General features: G+C 44.8%; 2 protein-coding genes across 7 annotated transcripts in view; one reads left to right on the top strand and one right to left on the bottom strand.

Moving 5' to 3' along the window:
* Positions 1-14777: 14777 nt before the first annotated feature.
* Positions 14778-18637, bottom strand: LOC142092260 (guanylin-like). The gene is made up of 3 exons (XM_075172068.1): positions 18563-18637; positions 15397-15586; positions 14778-15065 (listed from the first exon to the last, which is right to left on the bottom strand). The coding sequence occupies exons 1-3, from the start codon at positions 18635-18637 to the stop codon at positions 14998-15000; spliced, it is 333 nt and encodes a 110-aa protein (XP_075028169.1). The 3' UTR covers positions 14778-14997.
* Positions 18638-23341: 4704 nt separating this feature from the next.
* Positions 23342-26330, top strand: part of DHRS3 (dehydrogenase/reductase 3) — a 42250-nt gene continuing 39261 nt past the window's right edge. For 3 of the 6 annotated variants that reach the window (XM_075172537.1, XM_075172544.1, XM_075172536.1), the window contains exons 1-4: positions 23342-23550; positions 24544-24700; positions 24985-25070; positions 25331-26265. The gene's annotated coding sequence lies outside the window, so the exon portion shown is untranslated. Of the gene's footprint in view, positions 23551-24217; positions 24233-24543; positions 24701-24984; positions 25071-25330; positions 26266-26330 lie in introns of those variants that run through there. The other 3 variants (XM_075172538.1, XM_075172540.1, XM_075172539.1) reach the window with 3 other exon arrangements.

Here is a 26330-nt window from a genome sequence, read left to right as displayed (position 1 = left end):
GTCCAGGAAGGAAGTGAGGTTTTAATCCCAGTTCTTCTCTGAGACAGCTTGGTTTCAGAAGGCTGTCCTCTTTATGAGCTGTGACTGGAAAATATATGGTCTGCACAGATGGGAGGATGGGGGGGATAGAAATGTCTCAGCTCTTTTTCAAAAGAATCCCAGAATCCCAGTGGGGCTGGTGGAAAGGACATCTGGGATCTCCCATCCAACCTCCTGTTCATGGCAGGACTATCAAAGCCCTAGATTAGGGCAACTGTGGCTTTGTCTAGCCAAGTTATGGAAGCCCTCAAAGTCAGAGATCCCCCACCTGCCTAGTGAACTGCCACAGGTCTGCACCAACATCTGGGGAAGGAGCTTTTCCTAATGTACAACTTTAACCTCCCAGGTGGCAATTTGTGGTGTTGGCCCTTCTTATGTTGCTTGATACCACTGGGAAGAGTTTGACTCTCTTCTCTTTGTAACTGCCCTTCCAGTGATCAACCTGTTGTTGCATGATTACCCCCTGCCTTCTTCCTCTCCTCTTTACCAGATTAAAGAAGTTCATCTCCCTCCACCTCTCTTCACAGGCCATGTGCCACAGACCCCTCACCACCTTGGTCACCCTGCAGTGGACTCTCTGCTGTTTTTACCCAGGTATCACCTAGGAGAGGGATTGGACATCTACCATTAGGTATTGAGGAAAATCCGTTGCCTGGACTAAATCAACTGAATCACAATTAAATGCAGGTACCCAGCTGTGCGGAGACATCAAGCTGCCGTGTATTTAATATTTAAAGCAGATGAATGCTAAGCGGAGTATCGGGATTCAGTGTATCCCCTCATCCACTGGAATAGGAAAGCAGAAAAGATGCTGATCTGGCCAAATAATACCTCACCATCAGTGGACTGAAAACAACAAAAAAGACCTGCATCATCAATTCTGATTCCAGTGCCTGGAAAATCTCCCAGACAGAGGAGCATGCTGAATTTGTCTTTCAGATTCCTGAAAAAAACAAGATAGGCTCCTGGAAATATCTAAGGCTATTTCTATCTAGACCCTACTTTTTTTATCAGTAATACAAAATATTTAATGTAAATACATCTTGGCTATGCCATGGGTTTTATAGGTTTTTTATTGCTTATAAACCAAATCACGTCATCATTGATACTTTATTTGACCCTTGTAGTTAAAATATTACTCAAAGGACAATCACACCTTTGTGTGTTTAGCGTTTGCTGAGTGTTCATTCTGGATCCTTGCATTTGCATGGTTGGTGGCAGTGAGAGCACCATCCAGGGATAAGACCAGTACCATCAAAATTGTTTGCAAAAATTTTACATTTTTCCCAGCATAAGCTCTTGACATTGAAATTTCCTTTCCTCAGCAAAAGCTTCATTTTAAATTAGCAAAAACTGTTCTTCCATTTCCTAGGAGGAAGCAAGCCGGAAATTCACCCATATTAAACTAAAAGACCTAAGAAATGGTTTTCAGCCTTCACATTTTTGAGCATTTGAAAGGAAGGAAATGTTTTTGCTAGTAAGATAACTTTTTTTCTGCTTGCCTCAAATTTTGCCAAGATTTGAACAAAATAAAGCCTTTAGGAAAAAAAAAATTCCTGAAATATAGGAAGAACATGGGCTAACCAGGACACGATAATGGCGGGAAGACGGAGGTTAATGGGAATAGAAGCAGATAGACACAAAATGAGTGGACAGAAGGGATACAGGAGTGAGACTAGAGGTTAATGTGGGTGGGAATTGGGAAAGAAATGGTGAGATTAGAATTTTAATAGGATCTAAAGCTGGTTGGTTGAGAACACTGGTAACTAGAACTAGAGGAGAGACCAAAATTATGAGAAATATATAGAAATGGATACCTTTTAAACTAAGATAAAAATATCTGATTATCCCAGAATTTTGTGCTTCAGCAGAATAGAAGGAGAAATCACATAAGGGTCAAGAGAGTCTAGGGGCAGAAATGAAAGGAAAGGAGTAAAGAAAGTTGGGAAAAGAGCCACCTTGCAGAATCTTAGGAGGAAAAAACCAAACAAGCCCAAACTCCAAAAACTAAGGGAAAGAGAATGGGGACTGGGTGTCAGTAGGAAGAAGGACCAGAATTGGCAGCCCTTGGAGGCCAGTAAGTAGAGTAAAAGGATATATCATGCAAGGCCTGGAGACTGACGTAGAAATTTGGAAGAGCTAAGCAGAGTGATGAGAAGGGTAAGAGAAATTTTGGGGGAAAGACGAGGTAAGTTTAAGGAAGAGCAGGCACAAAAGTCTGTGCATGCTATAATAGTGAGAAAAGGGAAAATCCCGGATCACTGAAGGACATCATAATACTGAATTACAGAGTAATAAAATGACACGGGGAATCAGAGGCAGTAAGCGTAAAGTGATGAACATAGGGAAGAGCAACCGTGCTGCAAGTCTCTCAATTAACCAGTGCGTTAAGAAGAAGCTCTTGGAATTACATAGTTGATTGAATCTGTCATCTCAGTGCTCAACAGCTGGAAAAAAAATCCAGTGTTGGGAGTTACTAGTAAAGGAGCAGAGGACACGCAGGAAAACATAACTGAACCATTGCATAAATCCAGGGAACAGTAAATTTTACTTTGCATTGCATCAAAGATAGAGCCAAGATGGCCAGTAGTTCTGAGCAAAGCTTGACAACATTTTACATGGCTGTAGCTTGACCACTAGCCCTCTGACCAGACCCTGGAGCCACCAGACTCAGACATCTGTGCAAGACTGATCACAGGTATTTAGCTCCTGGGAGAAGTGCAGTCATTCTGAAGCTGTTCTAGCAATAAACCACAGGAGGGAATCCTTCCCTTGAAGCACCTTAGTTCAGCAGTGAAAGCTGAAAGAAAGTTTTTTAACTAAGCAGAGGACTGAGGATTGTGAGCCTTATTATTGCTAAGGTGCAAGACTGAGGGTTTTCAGAGCAATACAGACCACACTTTCCTTCCTATGGCTCATGAGGGAAGAGGGTGATGATTTAGAAACAAGAATATAGATTCTAAAGCCTAAAAGACCACTCTGCATACCTAGTCTGAACTTGGTTTTAACATATACTAGAGAAAGATATGCATGTGGTAAGGAGCAATGCATACGTGGTTAAGGAAGTGGATGCAAAGTATGTGTTTAAGAAAGATAATTCAGGCAACACTTTAAATAGCAGACACTCAATCTCCCTTGAAAGCTGCTCCATGATTTAACTACACACCCTAAAAAGAATTACATTTAAAACTTTGAATTTATCTACCTAGCATTTTGTTACATCTTTGACATAAAATCCTCCTTTTTATCACTTAGCTCTCCCTCTGTGCAAATATCCATCTGTGTTAGGAAGTCACCTCTTCTCCTTGATAAAGTAAGTTATAAAATACTCACTATTGCACACTTTCCATGTACAGGATCACCCTAGTGATGGAAGGTTTAGGTACACAGCTAGCAGAGAGGTGCTGGCTGATGTCCTTCTGAAGAAGAAGGCTTTTACAATTCAGGAGGTAACTCAGGAGGAAGAATGTATCAATACAAAATTCTTGAGGTTGAATTAGCAGAAATATGTGACCTGACAGGAGCTAAGGGAATTAACACCTCATTTTCCCTGGTGGGACCCAGCCACTGATGCTGGGCCTGTGCTCACTGATTGCCACAGTGTCAGGTACTTTGCCCAGGTCACCCGTGATGTTTCAGTTCCTGGTGTGCTTTCCTTCATCAACAACAGAAATGGGGCTAGCCTGATGCAGACCAAACTTTAACTCAGCTGAACGTCAGATCTTCTGATTTTACTCATGGTATTTCTTTCTCTTCAACAACGACGTCGTCAGCCACATCTCTATCATGAATGAGAAAAACAGAGATTGGTCCTCTAGGATGTGTATTATGTATGAATCCTTTTTTGTGCCTCCAAATGACTACCAAGCCATTCCTCTCGGTATTTAGCTTGTACCTTGTCTACATGTGACATTCACCATCCTTGATTTGGGTGATGTAAATCACTTTGATGGCAGGACCTTTACAGACATCTAATGACAAATCTCTGTGAAGTGTGATCTCTCTACGATCTCTATATAAAGTTCTGAAGGCCTCATTCATATAGAAAAGACATCCCTGTTTGACAGGTATGAGAAGTTTGAGACGCCGTTTTGGAGACCATGAGGATCTAATAGGTGAGGATAGACCCTGCTGTCACTTACTCTTCCTGGATCCCCTTTTACTAGGAGCTACACAGGAGCAAAAAAGGAGGTCCCCAAAGCTTCTACCTAGGGAAGCATCTCTGATCCTTCTCCAAGTGAGGAACCCATGTCAAGCTATGCCAGTGTCACTAGACACCATAGTCAACAGAAAGATAAGCAATCTCCCTGAAGAAGCCTAGCTTTAGAAGGTGTCTGAAAGCAGGCGGGTGAGATATAGCCACCACCCTCTTTTCATTAAGAATAATCTCAGCTCCCAGCAGCACGCAGGGTTTGTGCGACCAGGCTGCCCAGGACTCTGGACACAGGCTGGCTGGTCCCAAGCTGCTCCCTGGAGCAGAGTGCACAGGTAGCGCAGAGGTGACTGTGGGCTGTGGCCGAGGAATATTGACTGAGGGAAACTGTGCAAGGAGTTGGTGCTGCAGAAAGAAGGGTTCAAGCTGTCTTCATAGCAAGAGCGGAGGACTTTGTTAAAAAAAGGAATCCCTGCCACCACAATCACTAAAACCCCTTGAAACCTTTATCCCATATTCTTTCTTTGGCACTCAGCCCTAAATCTCCTTTCAATTTCCTACACCCTGATTTGTCCTAAGCCCTTGTTGTTATAACTAGGAATAGGACAGTTCAGTAACCAGCAGGAGGAGAGCAGAAAGTTCCTTTTTTTTTTCTCCCAACTGTGCAATCTGAATCACCACAGCCCTGCTTTATCATGATCATATAAACATAATTGTTTTGCATGTGTTCTCATGAACAAAGTGTACAGAGAAATTTGTGTTGCTTAACGTGGACACTGTTGTTATGCTTACCAAAAGTGTCCTATAAATTGGAGCAAATTTTCCCAAATAATTAAAAAAGAAGTCACAGAAAAGAATATATTAGTGTTCCCTGTCTTTTTTCCCTGTTAAAACAATGTCAGTCCTTTAACAAGGGAGCAGAAATAGTGCAATGTACAGAAGTAACAGTTAGGTTTGCACATAAACATGGGCAAGTCCTAAACTTCAAAATCAGTCTACAACTGTCTCAGGTGAGTACGTAAAAGCCTGTAGCTTGCTTAAAACCTGGTTACAGAACTGTACTTCTGGCCCTCCTGGGATGTTGGATGAGCACTCAGAACCAAGGCCATGGCAGCTACGGAGAAAATCTTGTTATATTGGGGCAATCCCCAAAGATCAAGTGTACACAAAGTTTGTTCCACCGGCATCTTTCCTTACACAACTATCAGCGACAGACTTCGTTACCAGAAATGTGCTGACGACTACTCTCATCGATTCGTTTGAAGTTGAACTTGGAGATGCAAGTGCACCCAAACAATATCTCCCTGCTGAGATGTGGGAAACTTCTGCTGCAGAAAAACTGGTTAGTATTCACTTTGATTAGGCTTTCATGTAAATCTGATGAAGATGACTGGGGAAATCTGGACACTGCTGCTGTCCTATACTCTCCAGAATACCTACTGGAGGTGTATTTCATCTGACTGACATCTATTTGTCACCAATGAGACACGAGAATTCATATTAAAGAAAGCTAATATGTGTAACTAGGAAAAAAGGACAAAGAATATCTGTGATCAGCTACAACGACTAAAATGTGATTGCACTAATATTCATGTTATGTTACTCTTCTAAAAAAGTCCAGTCTGCAGAAGACTAGGCATTTCTGCTGGTGAATATATTTACCTTTGAATTCTATTTCTCTCTTATGAGGTAAGTTCTTTGAACTTACTGTTCTGATTTAATGGCTATTGATTTAGTGACATGAGCATTAAAGTGTGATTTATAGCTAAATCATGGGTCCTTCTGATTCACGGGCTTTCATCATAATACTGATTAAACTCTACCAACTCTTCCCAGGCAGCACTCACAGACAGGGAAACTTGCTGGGCTTTAAAGAGTTTAACACTGTGGGGAGGTCCTCAGTGATCCAACCTGTACTGTGGTTAGAGGTAGACTGAGAGGCAGACAGCATGAAGCAGCATGGAAATATTGTCTGGATTCTTTGTAGGATCTGTTCACAGCACTCCTGCATGATTTCTTGCCTTATTCTGCCCTTTGCCCTCTTGTTACATGTTGTGCGTACTTATTACGTACAGCAATATAGAAATATGATACAGATTTTTCTAACGAGCCTTGAGCCAAGAGTTGATTGTCTGTAAAACTCGTATGAGGAGGGGAGAAAGATATCAGCAACAGGCTGGCGTCTATACTCTCATTAGCGATTAAACATTAATAGGAAATGCATGCAGATGCCACCATTCTCTCATCCAGAAGAGCCTGGGAATGGCAGAGGTAGCCGTGCTGCACTGCGATGGGGAGATGTATCCTGAGAATTTGCTTCCTCAGCTGCCTGGAGAGGTTAAATGGTCGTGTAAGGAACATGCTGGGTTCCAAGATTTATCCAAAATCCCAGCTGTTACTGAACAAAAAAAAAATGAAGATGGAGATGGGAGCATGTTCCAGTATACATGTGATGCTATAAAGAAAGATGTGGAGACAGCTCCAAGTTGTAGTTATCAGCTGCAGACTTTGAAATCTATTCTTAATCTCCCTGTGTGACTTTTTGGCCTTGAAGCAAAAGCTTGTGCAAAAGGTAGTATATGATATGACACTCTTAGTATGCTTATGTGATAAAGGCATAATTGCTCATTGAGTTTCAAAATGCTTCTGTTGCAGCTGGCTTTACTGTATTTCAGAAAAGGCTTTCCTTCACCTTTGTCATATTTCCTTCACTGAGGAGCTGCCATTTATTTCTGTAATTTGAGTATTCGAGTCAGGAACATTTTGAAAAACCACTGGTTCAGATGGAGAAAAGGAACTAAACAGGGTTCCCAGCTCCCACTGGGAAGAGGTTTTACATTCAGGTAGTTTCTAGGTGTTTACTCCCTTTGGTCACCTATTCCTCAAGGCTAGGTAGGAGCAAAATTGTTGACTTAATCACAATCATTAGGGTCACAAACTTAACTACAGTCATAAACTTAAGACCACATCCTTCCAAGATCACCTCTGTCTTCCACCTATGGGCTTGGGGAGGATCATCAGGAACACGGTATGAGAAATAATTAGGGAAGCTCTTCTGAGTAAGTTTCCGTGTCGCCCAGGCCACCAGCAAGGAGCAATGTTATATTCTATTCTTTTACCATCCCTTGGGTACTTTGTTGTAGATTTGTCACCATATATAGTACATGCTGTCCATGACGTAAAACTCCTGTATCATGGCCTTGCACGTAAAATGAGCAGAACATCAAACACAAGCATGGACAGTTAGAAATATTTTTCACACTGATTTATTGTTTCAATCTCTTCTGAATTTACACAAGAGGAAGTCTTTTTATGGCTGCTTCATTGCTGCTTGCTCATTATAGGAACTTACTTTATATGTTTATCTAGCAACAACTTCATAACTTTGCATCTTTCTGGAAAAATGCTACAATACGGAGAAAGGAAGTAGACTGGATTAAAAACATGCTAAATATTTTGAGAAGGGACTTTGTGAGGAGTAGCTAACATTTTCTTGTTGAAAATGCTACCATTTAGGAGCATGGTGTTGATCTGCTGTGTTATTTTTGGATGCCTCTGAACTATTTCCATTGGGACCAATCAAATGTAAGTCAGACCATTTTTCAGCAGGATGGTGGTGGTCGTTATGGTAATCATCTGCTCAGAAGTAAATCTGAATCCTCAGAGCTTATAAGGTCTGGCTGTTTACTAATGGAGATTGAGTTACTGAGCCTTATGGTCATTTTAAAATATGCTGCTATCCACCTTTCATCTGCACCACAAAGTGAAATGCCTGCCATTCACGAGTGAAATTGTATACATTTACTTACGCAAAAAGGGAAAAAAAAAATTGATTACAGCACCTCACATGTTATTTTTGATCTGGTCGTAGTTCCTTTTCAGATTGTCTTACAGGCTTTTGACCAGGGCAATATAACTTACATGATGGTGGCCACTTGTTTACCACAGGCATCCTTTAAAAATGGGAAGGCTGTAGGCTACAGAGGACTGGTGTCAAAGGTGTTCTACAGCAGCAACACCTGAGAAAGACTCTAAAAGACCTTTGCTTCACAAATGCTCTTTTGACTGATAATCTGGACTTAGTTGAGCTTGGCTATGACCTCTGGTCTGCCATGATCTCCTCACCCAGGGGCTGTGGGACTGCGCTATGACTGGTGAGGCCCTTGCCCCACTGGCCATGGGATTCCCCTTGGCTTCCCATCCCTACAAAGCATTGTGATTCAGGAGTCGCTTGTAGAACCGAAGTGGAAGAAAAGAATGAGCTTTGTAATAGGAGGATCTTAAGGGAAAAAAAAATGGATTTGGAAACTAGAAGGATGTGTGACATAACACAAGCCTAGCAGTTTGGTGAAAAATAAGGGAATCAACCTGATTATTTTCTCATAATACAAATTACCCAGAGAAATTGCCAGTGAGTCATTTAATTATAGTTCATTTTCCAGGGGCTGAGGTCTTGAAGAAAGGGGTTTGGACTGTGGCTTGATGCCTAGAAGTTGACTATGTCAAAAGTAGTTCTTTCTGATGTAGGATTTCATTCAGCTTAGCATTTGGGTTATAAACATAAACATCATGAAGTCAGAGTGCAGTGAGAGCCATCTGCTCCCTAAGGGATGGGGAGGTGGGAGCCAAGGGCAATCCCATGGCCAGTGGGACAGGGGTTTCGCCAGCCACAGTGCAGTCCCACAGCAACCTGGGTGAGATGAGCAGGGCAGACCCAAAGACTGGGGTCAGGTTCAATCAAGAGTTCAAATTTTCAGGAGAATTCATGGTGATGAGGTAGGTCTGAAGTTAATTCGGGAAGTCAATGTGCAGGTCTTGGGAAGGCCGACAAGGCAGATATCCTGCTGGGAGTCTGTTATAGACCACCTAACCAGGATGAGGAGTCAGACGAAATATTCTACCAGAGGCTCGCAGAAGTTTCACAGTCGCTAGCCCTTGTTCTCGTGGGGGACTTCAACTTTCCGGATGTCTGCTGGAAATACCACACGGCAGAGAGGAAACAGTCGAGAAGGTTCCTGGAGTGTGTGGAAGAGAACTTCCTGGCACAGTTGGTAAGAGAGCCCACCAGGGGAGGTGCCTCGCTTGACCTGCTGTTCACAAACAGAGAAGGACTGGTGGGAGATGTGGTGGTCGGAGGCCGGCTTGGGCTTAGCGACCATGAAATGATAGAATTCTCAATACTTGGTGAAGTAAGGAGGGGGGTCAGCAAAACCACTACCATGGACTTCCGGAGGGCGGACTTTGGCCTGCTCAGGACACTGGTCGAGAGAGTCCCTTGGAAGACAGTCCTGAAGGGCAAAGGGGTCCAGGAAGGCTGGACGTTCTTCAAGAAGGAAGTCTTAAAGGCGGAGGAGGAGGCTGTCCCCATGTGCCGTAAGAAGAACGGGCAGGGAAGGCGACCGGCCTGGCTGAACGGGGAGCTCTGGCTGGGACTCAGGGAAAAAAGGAGAGTTTATCACTTGTGGAAGAAGGGGCAGGCAACTCAGGAAGAGTACAGGGATCGCGTTAGGTCGTGCAGAGAGGAAATTAGAAAGGCAAAAGCCCAGCTAGAACTCAACCTGGCCACTGTCGTGAGAGAGAACAAAAAATGTTTTTACAAGTATATTAATGACAAAAGGAGAGCCAAGGAGAATCTCCATTCTTTATTGGATGTGGGGGGGAACATTGCCACCGAGGATGAGGATAAGGCTGAGGTACTTAACGCCTTCTTTGCCTCGGTCTTTAATAGTCAGAGCAGTTATCCTCAGGCCCCTTACGACAAGAAGGACATTGAGGTGCTGAGCATGTCCAGAGAAGGGCAACGAAGCTGGTGAAGGGCCTGGAGCACAAGTCTGATGGGGAACGGCTGAGGGAACTGGGGGTGTTTAGCCTGGAGAAGAGGAGGCTGAGGGGAGACCTCATCGCGCTCTACAACTCCCTGAAAGGAGGTTGTAGCGAGGTGGGGGTCGGTCTCTTCTGCCAAGTAACAGCGATAGTACGAGAGAAAATGGCCTCAAGTTGCGCCAAGGGAGGTTTAGATTGGACATTAGGAGAAATTTCTTTACTGAAAGAGTGGTCAGGCCTTGGAACAGGCTGCCCAGGGAAGTGGTTGAGTCACCATCCCTGGAAAAGACATGTAGATGAGGCGCTTAGGGACATGGTTTAGTGGGCATGGTGGTGTTGGGTTGACGGTTGGACTGGATGATCTTAGAGGTCTTTTCCACTGACAATACACTGTCAGTGTACAGTGTACAGTACACTGACAATAGTCTACGGACGGGCAGCCAGAACTCTGGCTGGCGGGGGACGTTCAGCTGCTCTGACAGATTGCATTTCAGAGTGAGTACAGAGATGGCTTTCGTCCGTGTTAGTGGAGTGAAGCGAATTTTGTGTTTAAGAGGATGTCTCCTACAGGCATTCCGGCTCTGCTCCTCCAGGCTGAGGATATGCTCAGCAGCAATGTCACGGGCAGAAGTGTGAGACCTGACACTTGTGGCTGCACGGACGCCGGAGCATTTCTCCATGTTGCCTTTCTTTATCTATGCTTCTCTTTCCACCCACGGGAGGTTTCATCATAATCAGATACATGCGTTGTCTACTTTCTTCCCCTTTCAGTACCCTGAGAGTTGGGTTCACATGTAGATAGGAGGAAGAGAGGAGGAGTTTGGAGCTCAGCCCTTGGGGGCTCACCTCTCCACGTGTGTCTGTGATGTACGACAGATATCCCCTGCTGGGCTTCTGTTTCAGTTCTGTCATCTGGGGGCTTTAGAAACTCCCTGTCAATACAGATTTGTGCTTCTGTTGGCTGTGAGGTCTTTTCCAACCTTAATGATTCTATGATTCTATGAAATGCTCTAAACTAGGCAGCAGGTTCCAGCCAGAATATGTCCCAGGGTGCTGATCCCCAGATGGGGCTGGCATTTGCCCTCCGATCTACACATTGAGGTTTCTCTTCCCTGGGGAAGCTCATGTACCTAAGCTTGCAAAAATCTTCAGCCTGGTCCACCGGTTCTCAGCTTTTGTTAAAATAATAAAATTCTGACATTATTTGTTCTCCAATGTGTGCTCAAGACATATCCTGAACCTTTCATTCCTAACCAACAAGCTTAAGCCCTTCACTTTTCTGTGCTAAAAAAAAACTGAAACTCTTCTCCAGTGCCGTAAACCCAGGAGGTGGAACTTTCAGGAAAACCCCAAATCTCAAGAGATAATCTATAAGATCATAGAAGAGAGAGCCCCTCAATCTCATGCATACAAAGGAATGTATGACCTGTACCCATTTTTAGTAGGCCCAGGTACAAACTTGGAAGATTCTTCCATGTTTATAGCCCAGCATCAAAATGCATATTTCCTGGGTATTATCTCATAAGTTTTTTTAAATCCAGTATTAGACCAAAATTTAAAATCACATTTTAAGATCAGGAATAGCATAGTAAAAATTGTTCTCAAAGGATGTGAACATGAAACAGAAGTACTAGAAATGTTAGAAGAGCTCATCGCAGGAAATTCATGAGATAAATTCAGCTTTCAATAACGAGTTTCCATCTCCTGTTCTGATTATGTGTCCATTGGCATCTCAGAGAGCAAAGCAAAGGTGAAATTTCAATTTGCAATAAGAGCCATAAATCAGAAATGAAGCATTGCATACTTCTGATAAAATACACTGTGCAAAGGCAGCAGGTCCAGCCCTGTTACTGGGCTTATCAAATGGCTTTTAGTGTATCTTTGTGGGACACTTGCATGAAATTGCCCACTAAAATATTTTCCGAAAGTCAAGAGCTATTAAATTAGGGGGGAAAAGTACTAAAGCTCAAGACTGAATTTGTGTAATAAACTTGCTTTGAACAGGATCCACTCAGCTCGGTTATGGAAGGAAAAAAGCCAGGCAGCATTTGAAATCAGTCACAACTCTTTAGTCTTGAATTCATCTGACACTGCTTAATCAGGGACAGCTTCCCTTACTTATCACCTGAATATTTTTAATTCTTATATATTGGTTCTATTTAAGGTCTCATTCTACATTTCACATTGGTTTGTGGTTATGGCAATGATCCTGAAAAGGGTCTGTAGGGCTTTTTTTCTGTTGTTGTTGTTGTACAAGTCTATTTACTTCTTAGCATGGACAAGGATACTGGGACTAGTTCATAGCATCATTGTGTACAATGTGTGGATTTAGAGACTTCTCATATAAATAGAAAACAAGTTTGTTTTATGTAAAATCCATTTCAGTGTCAGGGTCCTGTATCACAGAGGTCCTCAAAAACTCATGCTCTAGAAATTACATTTCTGTCCCTTGATAATTCAAAATGGAGAACAAAGGCAATTAGTGTGCAATGGTCTATTCTTTCCTAAATGACGTCAGTGTGTTTATGCCACGCAGTTGTGTTACATCCTTACCTTGAAATGTGTTTTTTTTTCAAAATAGAATAATCACCTGTTTAGAGTTTCTTTATGTTGACCAACAAATTCGAATGAGCTTATATAACATTTGCTTAACACTTGTTACTTTTCCCAGGTTTCAGTCCAAGCAATCATGCTAAAATTCAGTCTGTTATGCCAGGTCTCTGGGCCATCTCTGTGCTTTCCTCTAGGCAGGGATACAAGGGAGTTCTCATGCCCAGACTCTCCTGCCACAAAGGTTGTTTATGGATGTCTGTCATGGCTTGGGGCAAAGAGTGGAGCTGTATAGGGAAGCAGTGTTTGCACAGATACCGGCTCACTGGGCACTGGCAGGGCTTTGTACACATACCTCAGCAAACAGCCTAAGTTTGCTTGCCCTTGAACACACTTTGAGGCGAGGCTGTGGGAGGAAAAATAGACTAAAAATATGTTGTTAATCCCAGGGTATCTGACACTTGCCTGAGGATATTGGCTAATGTTACAATTTAGGATGGTTCTCCCCTCTACCCTCAAAAGGTGCAATTAGGTGAGATAACTGAGCTGAGCCAGCAGCTTACTGCTTCTGAGCAAAAGGCTGTGATTAGCTGAAGACCTTGTCTTATCACTGTCAATAAAGGCAATGAAAACTAGAGGATAGTTCTTTGAACTTTATCTTGTTTTTCCTTCATTTGCTTTCTCGTTGTGTGTGTGTTTAGCATGCTGGCCTTGAAGGTGACGTTGCTGAGTACAGGGTCAGAACAGGAGATAGCAGCTTTGCTATGTGGAGGAGCACTTCTAGCATTTGCCATGGGGGTTACTTCTTAAACCAAGACGTGGTTCTAGTCTTGTTGCCAGCAAGCCTTCCTTGCAAAATGCATAACCTGTCCTCTCTACATGAGCCGCTCCAAGCTGTTGTGCTAAGACTTAATGATTTGTCAAGTTAGTTTTAACAGAAAATAATAAGCCACCTTTCTATAAGCAGAGGAATAACTTTAAGTTTAAAATAAGCCCAGGCAGTGTTTTGAGCCAGGAAATCCAGTTTCCCAGAGGTACCAATTTCAAGGCAGCAGGAAGAGCCTTAGTGCGAGACTCTCTCTTTGGCATCTGCTGTATGGATGTTTTTTGTCCTGGAGTAGTCAATATATTGGATGTGAGGAATTCTTTTCTGCACCCACTTAGCTTTTCTGTCAAATGAAACAGGAATTTATACACCTAATATTATTTTTTTCGAACATCAGTTCTGGATTTAGGCACTTGGTTCCTGGGATAAGTGATTAGCTTTATAGCATTGACAGTCTTCTGAGAACTTGGTTCCTGAGTTGAGGGCCCCATATATATGAAATGGAGATAATAATTCAACAGTTAAAAGCAAAAGGGAATAATTTAAAAGCTATGATGTAGTCTTATATTACTACGATCCATATAAGGACCACAAATGGTTTTAAGTTCAGGACTATATTAACAAGATATCTTTTATTCCAGTGAAGACCCAGACATGGAAGACCTTATATAGGAGAAAAGCAAGTAGGCAAGCAGACTATCACAAAAAAAAAACCCACCCCAAAACCCAGCAAAAACTTAAACAAAAAAAAACCCCAAATTATTACTAGCTTTTATTTCATATACAGCATATAAACATGGGCAGATCCTTTCTTCACAATCTTGCCACCAATAAATAAAAACACAAGGCAATGTTTTCATTTCAAAGTGATTCCAGCATTGCAGTTTGGGCTTCCTTTCTCCTAAATAGAGCTTAATGAACATGAATATCTGTCAAAAGAAAGAAGGGAGCTTCCATACGACTATGTAGAAAGTGTTCCTGTGCTCCTCTACATCCATTCCCTAAACTGGCAACGTTAGTACAAGTAACAGACTGAGAATTTTCTGGCTGTGAAAGTGTTGCTAAACACCCGTAATTTGTCCCCAAGTTACTTGCTGCAGTTCTGTTACAAATATACGCATGTCACATGCAGACCTACAGGTAGAGAGATAGTTATCCAACGCACTGGAAAGCATGGGCTGGAAAAGATGATAACGCAGTGCTGCTGGGTGTTATGTGTAGGGGAGCCCAAATCACAGGCAGATTTAGATATTAAAAAGGCTGCAGGAGGCTGCTCAGTTTCACCCATTGTGTTCCAATCCAGACAAAATAGCGGAAAATGAAACTGTGCCCAGGACATTTTTGTTCCAGTGTGACACAACTCACGCAGAACTGAAACCTCGCAGATGAGGTTTACAGTCTCCTTATTGCGAGAACTGCACTGCTGGTGGCACCTGATCCGACTACTTCGGGACTACCTCTGGTATATCTACATAAGCTAGCAGCTCCAGTTTGACTGTAGTGAAGATGGAGCCCAAATATTGATTTGTGAAAGTATGTAATCTTGCAATGTGAATGAAAATACTTCGTAGCTTGACACATCTTCCTTGGATTGTTTCATCCTTATTCAAAAGCAACCAGCGCAGGCAGCATTGGCACAGATTTCACACAAATCATCTTCTTGGACAGCCAGGTCTGTTAGAAAGAAAAGAGAGGGTTTCAATGAGATGGCAAGGGAATTTCTTGGAGAGCAGAGCCACATATCAAGGGATTTGGAGACACCTTTCCCTTCCTGTTTTATGAGTTTTAATGTTCCTTGAAGTTATTACTGGTATAAGTAAAATTAGTTCTTCCAAAATAGTGTAGTCCAACCCTTGTAGGAGGGGTAGTAGAAAGGTAGCATGGACTCTCTCAGCTGCTTTAGAAGTGACAGAACAGTAATTATGTTTCTTTGCCTGCTGTTATTTGAATGTTTAAGGTTGAAAAGTGTGATAAAAATAGCGACTATGCAATATGAGCTACATACTCAGCCTCTCAAAAATCATGGATGCATCTTCTCTTTTGCACACAGATTGGAACTCCTCAGGGAGATTTTTTTCATGACACGGAGAATAGCTAGCCTTTGAAACCACCATGCGAGGGTTAATGTGTCTGTTCTCATCCATAAGCTCCTTTAGCTTCTTCACGGACTCAAGGGAGAATTTCAAGTCTCCATCCTATGTAGACAGAACCAGAAAAAAAAGGTGTCAGGAAGTCAGTCCTTAGGCAAATCCATTTCATTCCAACCATAAGCTCTCCCAAAAACTATACTACAGGGAAAAGACAGAGTTGAAACAAAACCTAGATAAAATCGGTGCTGACTGAAGGCAAAATGATCAGCTCTTCAAGGCAAAGACCTTTTTAGAGCAGCAGTGAGACCTGGCTGGCTAGTCAGAGCTTTTGTTATTTATCACAGTGGATGGAGGCAGAATTAGTGCATTTCTCACTCCCATGAGAGAGACCATAAAATCTGGGGTCGAAAGATACAGGCTGGGACTCTTCAGCCTAGAAGAGAGGTGACTGGGTAATATGTGGTAGAGATTTACAAAATCATGAGTTGAAGGGGGATTTATTTTGTTCACTCTTTCTTCTAATACACCAGTAGAGAACTTCAAGTGTTGGCTGTCCTGTGGCAGGCTCTAACCACACAAAAGGAGCTATTCCTTTACATTACACAGTGTTAAGAGCTGAAATCCCTCACCCGAAGGTACTGTGGCAAGTTCCCATTGATTTAATACTTGTCCACACAATTAATGGAACACAAGTTATTGGCAGCATAAATATGACACTTCTGACTCGAAGCTCATACCAAAAGCTTCAGGAGGCCAGGACAGTATTCTGGGAAATATTGCTCCATGTTTTAGATTGCTAGACCCTGTGCATCTGTTAATGGTCATTCCCTCAGTTTCAAGTGAATTCCACTGTTGAGGTCATAAACTTAAATTGCAGGTTTTAAGCAACTGTTAAGCTAGGTGCGTAAAGTCTGTGTATGTCTGCAGATAATCAGAGTTTGGCCAATAAGAGAAATAAGCATTTCAAATTGATCTTTAGCCTGTGTTTTAACCTGGTTTAATGACCAACATGTAGTCGGTAGGACGACCAAGTAACACCTGCTCGTTCAAAGAAATAAAGTGAAGTGACTCTGATACAGCGTGAGACCAAATATTGCCACTTGTTTCATAGTCTCATGAGCCCAATGTGGAATAGTGTGAGATGGGAGGGGAGGGGAGGGTAGTTGGTTTTGGTTTGTTGGTTTTTTTACAGAATCACAGAATTTTGGTGTTAAAGAATTAAAAAAACCCAACCAGATAAACTCTGGACATGCATTTACTTAACAAAGTCAAACCTCTTTTCTACTTGCAGTCAGTTTATGATTTTACTCAGGTTAATTTATCAGTCATCATTGCCTATGAAAAATTAACTTTTCCTGTATAAATGCAGTTCTAGATTCAGCTATTTGTCAGAGACCTCAAAAGCAGAAAACAGAGAACTAAAAAAGGATGGATTTCCACTGGTACAATTTCGGAGAAATGAGAAAGTAGGAATGAAACAGGAAACTGGTAACAAAAAACAACAAAGGAACAACAAAAAAATGAAACAAAAACCACACCACTTCAGACAAGAAAGATGTATTAGAGAGAGCTCAATCTTCCCTCCAAGGTGAAAGTGCATACGGTGTTGCTGAACTAAGAGATTTTATCACAGAAATTGTGCAATCCATCTCTGTAGTTTTTATTTTTACTCCACACCTAGTAAATAATCTTCCTCCAATTTCCATCATATTCGTTCAAGATCTGTGATGGAAAGTGTCGAGATAGTGATAGTCAGTCTTCAAAAACATGATAGGAAGTCAAATGAACTTCACTTTTGCTTTGCAAGGCATTTTGTTAAATGAACAACTTCTGACATATTACGGGAGAAGGAAGTCTTGGGAAGAATTTCAGAAAACAAGAGCATAAGCTAATTGCACTGAGTAATTAGTCAGACCTTAGGGATCTCAGGTGGTCTAAGTGAAAGGAGTGCAACACACATGCAGAGTACACTGCACGTATATTGGGGAAAATTCAGATTTAATGAGATAAGAATTCAAACTACAAAGAGGAGCTAAAACTCCAGAGCTGCACCTTCTACACTTTTACCCAACCTAGAAACAGCTATTCTCATTTAGGGTTTTTTTTTTATGCCTCCAAGAGGAAAACTGAGATTTTTTTTTCACTAAGTAGGAAGCTTCTGTTCCCCTGGAGACTCTAAATGTTAAAGAATGGTTTGGAAGAAAGGAATAGCTTAAATCTGCTATCTCTGGATATCTCTGACATCCAAAGGAGAAAAAGAGGATATTTCAAGGCACAAAGATAGTACCTTATCCCTGGAAACCTACTGTGCACATTAGAGTGTCAATAATTGTTTAAGAAATATTAGTTCTCTTGGTACTCTAAGGAAGTTATTTACATTGCAATCAAACTGAAATCTCCCAAACCGTTTCTAAGGATGAGTGCAGACAGATCCAACACCCTCACAAGAACAGATGAGAGCACTGAAGTGCCTTCTTAACTGCTTGCATGTTGCATGTAATATCAGTCATAGGTGCTGTGTATTCTGGAAAATTTGATATAGCCTCCTCATACAGCTTATCTGCCTATTAATATTTCATTGGATCCAGCTAAGCATTTCTTTCACCTTTTTTTATATGTGATATGTGTGTAGGCTCCATCACATCAGCTTGCAGATCATTTTCGTAAAGAACTTCCTGCCTAGAAGCAGGTGAGACAAGACAATTTCTCTTTTGTCACATCTTGTTTACATCATTCTATGAAGTTAGAGGTGTCCCCACTTCTTGCAGCTTCACAACACATGGGGTTATGTGCAAAAGAAAACTCTAGAAACACAATGCCTCAGTCAGCAAGGGATTTCAGACCAGTGATATGGCTGGTGAAGTTAATTAAACTGCAACAGCATCTTAGTAATACCTGAAGCATTTTATGGAAAGAAAAACTGAACCATAGGGAGATGAAGTTTGATATCAAACCAGAGTAAAGCAAAAATTCAGGGCTATTAGTTTAGCTCAAGATTCCTGTTGCAGCCACAATACTTCACATAATATCAGTACTTTGTTGAACTTGTAATACCAACAAATTAAAGAGCAGAAAACTCACCTGAACGTAGACTGCCTGGGAGATGTGCACCAGTAAAAGGACTGCAAAGACTGTAAAGGAAAGAAAACCTTTCATAGTGCCTGCCAAGTATAGCCTTTCCTAACCTAAATATATTTTATTTTCTCTGGCTTTGGTCTTTCTCTGCCTTTCTTTTGTGTCTCTCAGACTTTCTCTCTCCTTCTTAGCACTCGGACAGCCTAGCAGTCAGAGCTCTATGCTCCCAGTGCAAAGCTGGAGCTTTATAAAGACTTCACACAGCATTTGCTTGGTAATCCATTAATAAATTCTTTATTGACATATAATAAACCCTCAGTGGACTATCAGTTATCTGCTCATTAGCAGGGTAGGCCAGTCACACCCAGGCAGATCTGGGGTTTATGAGTCTCTCCCACTTCGAGATAACCGGCCATGACACAGGCAGGCAAAACATTCCAGCCTACAATAAATAAACTGTAGAGACTGATGTAACGCAACATCTGAAACTCAGTCTCCATATGGGGAATGTACTCAGGTTTCTGGCCACTTCCCGCAGAGCTGTGAGAAAGAAAGAGATTTGGAAGGAGACAGAACAAAAAACTGATCTCTTGCACTGATTGCTGGCCAGTCAGTTCCCTCTTCTGGGGATCCCAGGTACTAAGACGGTAGCAATGGACCGAGGCAGATGAACACAGGCTGTGCCTGTATATGACCAGACATAAAATGTCATCTTGCTCCTGCTTTTCGCAGCACCTAATTAAAATGCACACATTAAAAGGCACAGGGATTGTCATTAAGGATAAAGGCTGCCATGAATCAAATCTATTTCTCTGTGACGTTCAGTCTTATCCAGAAACATGGTAATGTCACACAGATGGAGAAGCATCAACACGCCTCACTCAGCTCAGTTCTGCCCATCAAGCTCAGGTCCTTCAATCCGTAAATGATTTCTGGCATATTGTGGCTTTGGAGTAACAACAGACACCATGCCAATCTTCCTGATACCAGCAGAACGGAGGAGGGCAACAGTCTGCCACTAAGCAACTTTCTCAAATCTCAGCAATGTTTTTTGCCGGCAAAGGCTCTCGTTCTTACTGTATTCCAATCTATTGCTAAGATTACAGTGAAAACCACCATGCTGCTTGGTATAAAATTCCAGAAACTAAAGCAACCTGGAGTTCCCAGGCAGTGGGCTTGTAGGGAGGGAATGGGACTTCTCTGGTGAACCCCAAAAACTTCAGTAAAGCTGAAGCTACCCCTTAGCTGACAGTAAGCTGACTGCCTACTGATATACTTTGCTTCTCTCCTCTCCACCAGTCCAGTCTACTCCTTATCCACAAAATTCGAACCCCTAGAAGCATCTTTATTACCACAAAATGAGCTTGCTTTCTCTGTGTTATGCTTTCTCTGCTTTCTGTGCTGCCATGGCCAAGAGCCAACACCACTTGTAACTCCAGAACAACTCACGCCTGTGCCCTTAATTACTCTAATATTCGTCAAGGGTGTAAGAGCAGAGGGTATAGCAACAACCTCCTCCTAGAAGCTTTGCAGAGGTGCCACAAGAGACAGACATGCCTAGAATCCAATTAGGTGAAGTCAAGGGTAAGAAAGCAATTAAATGTAGGGAATAAAAAGGTATATTGAGAGGCATGAAAGAGGCGATTGAAACCCTATCTCCCATTACATAGTTGGGTCCCAAAACCGCTGGGTCAGGACACACATTTCACCAGTGGCATGCCTGACATGCTGATGGCATGCCATAGTGGAAAATCCCAGTGCTTTCTGACAATCAGGAAGTCCACACTCTCTCCTCCATCTTCTTTTAAAAACCTCCAATGAGAATTATGGCTGGCTTACACTTTTTTTTACTACTTTATCGAAGAGTTACGTCAAGCTCTGATACCAGTTTTGGTCCATTACTTCACACCCCTCATTTCTAACTTGTTTAGACAATATTAAGATAATATTGGTTAAGTTAAACCCTTGAGCGGCACTGTTGCATTTTATTGTCCGGATTCATCCAGTCCACCTAAAAGTTTTAAAACGCAAAAGTTTTTCCAAGGACCTGGAAAAAAAGGGCTCCCTGTCAAAACTCAGATCATGTGTCTCCCCTGTTTGGTGTCCTGTTCCCAATTGATGGGAATCACTTATGCTTTAGAGGAAACGGGGCCTTTCCTCAGAATAGTTGTCAAATGCTTTCACCTGGAGTCTTAAGAGGGCTCCCAGGTGGTATCCCCCCAGGCATGAGCAGGGATGATGGGGGCACATATCTAAGCAGATAGGATCTTTAAGAAGAAACAGAGAGGCACCGAACCAAAGGCAGGCTGAGAACATGCACACTTGGCCTGTCCAGGGTGACAGAAGCAAACATAATTGCTGTGGGAACACAAAGATCTCTCCAGGTGGCATCTGGAAAATGTCCATTTCTGTGTGGGCTATGATATAGAATCATAGAATGGTTTGGGTTGGAAGGGACCTTTAAAGGTCATCTGGTCCAACCTCCCCTGTAATGGGCAGGGACATCTTCAACTATATCAAGCTGCTCAGAGCCCTGTCCAATCTGACCTTGAATGTTTCCAGGTATGGGGCATCTACCACCTCTCTGGGCAACCTGTTCCAGTGTTTCACCACCCCCAATGTAAAACATTTCTTCCTTATATCTAGTCTGAATCTACCCCCAAGGAAAATATTGTAAGCCAACAAGGCAAGTGGACTACCACAGAAGAAGGCATCCATTATCTGAGGGAATTCGTGGTGGTGGAGGTGGTCTACAGTGACCTGGACAGTAATCAGGCCACTTCCATCTGTGTGGCAGAGGTTTGTACAGAGCACACCAACATCACGCAGCAACCTAGCAATGATGAATTGGTCAGCCATCAAGGCACCAACTGTGTATAGACTGGTCTGCCATCTCTGGAGATTCAAAGAGAATCTCTCTTCCCCTTCCCTGCTACAGCCCTACAGGCCAACATCTCAGCTACCAAGGACCTTCCCTGCCAAAAGGGAATGGAAACGTGGGCGCATGCCATGTGCCACCCTGTGGTTTGATCTGCATGACCATGGGGAGGCCATGAGGAAGTGGGATGGTGCACTTAGGAATATATCTATATATATTAATATATCTCTCTATATGGATATATCCATATCCACCTATCTATCTATATATGAATATAAATCAGCTTGTATGGTGCTGTGATTTAGATTTGTGACCAAAACAATGCTGATAACACACCGGTGTCCTAGCTACTGCTCAAGAGTTTGCACACTGGCAAGGCCTTCTCTTTCCCTCATTCGCCCCCCACCCAGTGAATAGACTGGGGGGTGGACTACAGCTTGGGAGGAGACACATGCAGGCAGATGGCCCGAGCTGACCAAAAAAAGCCATAAAATGTCATGCTCAGCACCAAAAAGGAAAAAGAAAGGGTTTCGTTAGGTTAGCCATCTTTTGCTGGGGAAGTGGCTGGGCATCGGTTTACCCATGGCCTTCTCCATTTGTTATTTGGCCCTGCCAGTGAGTAGATGGAGGGGCGCACATTGGGTTGGGAAGGGACACAACCAGGAAGATAGCTCGTTTGGTTTTCTTCCTCTCTTCTTCCACTTCTTCACTTACTAAACAGGTGTGGAGGGCTGCTCTCGCCACCACTCCGCTCTTGGGTGCTGCTTTGCAGCAGGGAGCAGAAGGGAAAGGCAGGCAGTGCGACAGCACTGGGGCCATTTGGTGAGGTGGAGAGGCGGAGTGAAGGAGATCAGCAAGGAGGAGGTGGAGGCATGGAGGGAGACACAGGAGGTACAAGCAAAGGGATGCTGAGGGATGTGTAGGGGGGAACGAGCAAGGTGATGCTGAGGGAAACGCAGGGGAGATGTGCGAGGTGACACCGAGGAAGGTGTGGGGGAGAATGACGGGGTGATGCCGAGAGGGATGCAGTGTGGGTGCAAACTCATGCTGAGGGAGACGCAGGAGGGATGGGCAAGGTGGTGCTGAGGGAGACGGGGGACAGGACAGGTGACGTGACTCCGTGGGAGATGCAGGGGGGACGTGCGAGATGGCACTGAGGGAGTTGTGCGAGGTGATGCTCAGGGAGACGCGGGCGAGACGTGCGAGGTGACGCCAGTGCAGATACAGGGGGGACACGCGAGGTGATGCTGGGGAGGTGGGGGGCAGTGAGTTGTGTTTGCTTCTGTAGCCCTGGGCTGACCAAGTGGCTCTGGTGGGCACAGCATCGCCCTCTCTCTGGGGTGGAAATGCATTTTCCGCAGGGATAGGGTGCGATTCGGAGAAGGGGATCTGAAAGGAAAGCAGTCCTGTTCCCAGCAGCCTGAGGTGTCCTGGGCTCTACAGAGCCTGCTCGGGAGATGGGGGTGGAAGCCTTTGGCCTGGTGAAACAACTGCCCACAAGAGACTCGAGAAGCCATGGAGAATGGGTCAAGGTGGATTAAGTCCGAGCTTTTCTTCCAGGAAGACTGGCTTTCTGGCCCTGGGAGCCAGAGGAAGAAGCGGGCTTTCCCGCGGGAGCGGCCGAAACGAGGAGGAAGCCGGCTGGGGAGCAGCCGGCAGACCTTCCCCTCAGGCACCCCCCTCTCCTCCCAGCAGGCCAGGGACCGGGCCGGTAACCGGCGCCGCCAGGTGGGGGCGCCAGAGAGCGCCAGAAGAGCTCGTTCCAACGGCTGAGCCACGACAGCACCTCCCCTGGGGCCAAGGCAGCCAATGAGAGGAGCCGGCACGCGGGAGCCAGAGCAGCCAATGAGAGGAGCCGGCAGGCGGGAGCCAGAGCAGCCAATGAGAGGAGCCGGCAGGCGGGAGCCAGAGCAGCCAATGAGAGGAGCCGGCGGGAGGCAGGAGTAGTGGGGGCCGGGCAGGGGCTGAGGGAGAGGCCGGAGGGAGGAGGAGGAAGGCGAGGCTGAGGGAGACGTTGCCGGGAGAACGTGAGAGGTTTTGCTGAGGGAAACACAGGAGGACGAGCAAGGCGACAGTGAAGGAGACACGGAGCAAAGAGAGGCCGACGGAGACGGGGGTACGTGCAAGGTGACACTAAGGGAGACGCTGGCGGGGAGGACGTGAGAGGTGACGCTGAGGGAGACGGGGGTGCGGGGACGAGCAAGGTGACCGTGAGGAAGGCGCGTGGGGGACGTGTGAGGTGACGCCGAGGGAGACGGGGGGGGACGTGTGAGGTGACATCAGGGGAGATGCGGGGGGGGACGTGTGAGGAGATGCTGAGGAAGGCCCAGAGGGGAGGTGCAAGGTGATGCAAGGGGAGGGGTGTGTAAGATGACACTGAGGGAGATGCCTGGGGACTTGTGAGATGGGGGGGAGAAGATAGGGGAGAGTGGCATGAGGGAGAACGACCTGCAAGATGGCACCCAGGGAGATGGGGAGGGGAAGTGCGAGGTGATGCAGAAGGTGATGTGGGGAGGGGGGGGGGGTCATGCGAGGTGACCCCAATGGGTGTGCAGAGGCAGGGGGGATGTTCAAGGTTGTTCAGGTGGGCCAAGGCCCTGCTGAGCCCAGAGACCTTTTGTGGCTGTCGCTGTGCTTGCCTTGCTGTGCTTAGCAGCCTTCAGGCCAGAGGGTCTGGGACTGCCTCACCACCCCCCCCCTCCCCAGCTGCTGTTGTTCCACTTCCCAGGGGTTTGGTTCTCCCAGGTCTCCCTGTGTGGCAGAGGAGGAAGAAGGGCTGTATCTTTCTGTTCCTCCAGGTACAGGTGCAGCCATTTGACTCTGAAGAGAGACTTGGGTCTTGGCCTCAATGCTTGCACTTGTGGAGAATGGCAGCATGCCCTTGTGCAAAGCCTCTCCTGTGTTTGTTTTTTAACCAGCAACCACTGCTGCAGATAGAGGAGGGCTTCACGCTGGAAGAAAATTAAAACTCAGCTCTGCAGGCTTTTCCTTGCTGAGTGCTTTAAGGGGGAGAGGTGGTGTTGGGAAGGTGCAGGATGGTCAAAGCTTGTACTTCAAGCATGGCCTGTCTTTCTCTCTACCTGTTCTTTCTTGCTTCCCTTGTTTTCAGACTGTCATGCTTATGGTCGTGAGTACCACGTACATTACGGAAAACTCCTTCTGGTATGGGAACATGGAGTGTTTCAAGGCCCAGAGACCCATGTTTCACCTGGACAAGCCTTTTCTGGTGGGGACCAAGCTGTGCTATGACAACAGATTGTGACCTGGTAAGAAGAGACCTTCAAACCTGTGCTTCCCCCTTGAGTGATAGCTGGGGTTTCTCTCCCTCTCCTCCTTGACAGGGGCAGCAGTCTGCATGGGGATAGGGCTGTGGCCCCCAAAGGCAGGCCGTTTGCTTCCGATGGGTCATAGGTTTGGGCAGGATGTGGAAGAACAGGTGGGTGGTGGAGAGATGCAGCTGGGGTTGTGGGTGGCGGAGAGGTTTGCTGCCCTTGTGAGCCAGGCCATCCTTGCTTCACGATCCCCTGCTGTCTCTCTGTCCCTGTTGCAGATGCCAAGGCTGAGTCCCCTGATCGCAGCCTGCACAGAAATATCAATTTTCCAGAATCCTCGTGCAGCAGCGTTCATGTTCCCACAGTGAGTCTGTTTGCTTCTGTAGTCCTTCTGTAGGACTGACCAAGCGGAACTGGTGGGCACAGCATTGTCCTCTCTCTGGGTGGAAAAGCATTGGCGGTTTTCCCCAGGGAGAGGGTCCTATTTGGGGAAGGGGATCCAAAAGGAAAGCAGTTTTGTTCACCATAGGCTGAGGTTTCCTGCTGCTCTAAAGAGCCTGCTGGAAGCATATGTATTTGGAATTGATAATTTACTTTTAAAGAACTTTTCTTGATTTTTTACAGGCTTGGCTGCTTCTCCGGACGTGCAGCCGCTGCCTTTGCTTTCTTCCCATGAGAAGGGCTTGTGCCTGCAGAGTGAGCAACAGGCTGTAAACTTGGAGACACTTTCCCATCACAGATGGGAGGATGCCCTTGTGTAAAGCCTTTCCCATGTCCATTTTTTAGCCAGCGACCACAGCTGGGGACAGAGGAGGTCTTCTTGCTGGAAGACGGTAAAAACTGAGCTCTGCAGGCCCTTCCTTCCTGGGTGCTTTAAGGGCAGAGGTGGTCGTGTTGGACGGTTCCTGTGTCTGCTGGGTGGGGAAAGTAAAGAATTGTGGTGCAATTGCTGTTACTTCAAGTATGGCCTGTCTTTCTCTCGACCTGTTTTTCTTTCTCGCTTGCCCTTGTTTTCAGACTGTCAGGCTAATGGGCATGTGTTCCATAGACATTATGGAAAACTCCTTCTGGTATGGGAACATGGAGTGTTTCAAGGCTCAGAGACCCACGTTTCACCTGGGCAAGCCATTTCTGGTGGGGATTAAGCTGTGCTCTGACAACAGATTGCGGCCTGCTACAAACCTGTGCTTCCCCCTTGAGTGATAGCTGGGGTTTCCCTCCCTCTCCTCCTTGATAGGGGCAGCAGTCTGCATGGGGACAGGGCTCTGGCCCCCAAAGGCAGGCCGTTTGCTGCTGAATGGGGAGTCGGTGGTGTGGGAGGAGGGTTGGTGGTCTCTCTGTAGGTCTTGACATGCGTCGAGGCAACCATGAAAGTCTTTGTGTTCAAGAACATCGTCATCCTGGTGTGCCGAAAAGGGAATGTGATCATGAGGACCTGATCGAAAATGTGGATGAGATGAGGAAGCTGGCAAATGCTTTCCTCCAAGTGAGGCTGGCACATTTTCAGCGCACCCTCTAATTCAGGGAAAACACTGTCATGAAGGAGAATGGGGAATTTGGTATGTATTCTGTTGAAAAACTTCTTGGTCAATAATTACAAAATACTTCAGAACCAATAACAATA

Source organism: Calonectris borealis, chromosome 23 (genome assembly GCF_964195595.1).
Source record: "Calonectris borealis chromosome 23, bCalBor7.hap1.2, whole genome shotgun sequence".
NCBI lineage: Eukaryota > Metazoa > Chordata > Aves > Procellariiformes > Procellariidae > Calonectris > Calonectris borealis.
Note: the sequence above shows the minus strand (reverse complement) of the source record. Positions and strands in the feature narration are given on the sequence as shown.

What these genes read in the sequence shown, in the direction of transcription:
- LOC142092260 (XM_075172068.1), bottom strand. Translation starts at nt 18,637, where the DNA reads ATGAAAGGTTTTCTTTCCTTTACAGTCTTTGCAGTCCTTTTACTGGTG. An exon ending in CCCAGGCAGTCTACGTTCAG is followed by an intron (nt 15,587 to 18,562) that starts GTGAGTTTTCTG and finishes CTGTCTACATAG; the next exon opens with GATGGAGACTTGAAATTCTC. An exon ending in CATGATTTTTGAGAGGCTGA is followed by an intron (nt 15,066 to 15,396) that starts GTATGTAGCTCA and finishes TCTTTCTAACAG; the next exon opens with ACCTGGCTGTCCAAGAAGAT.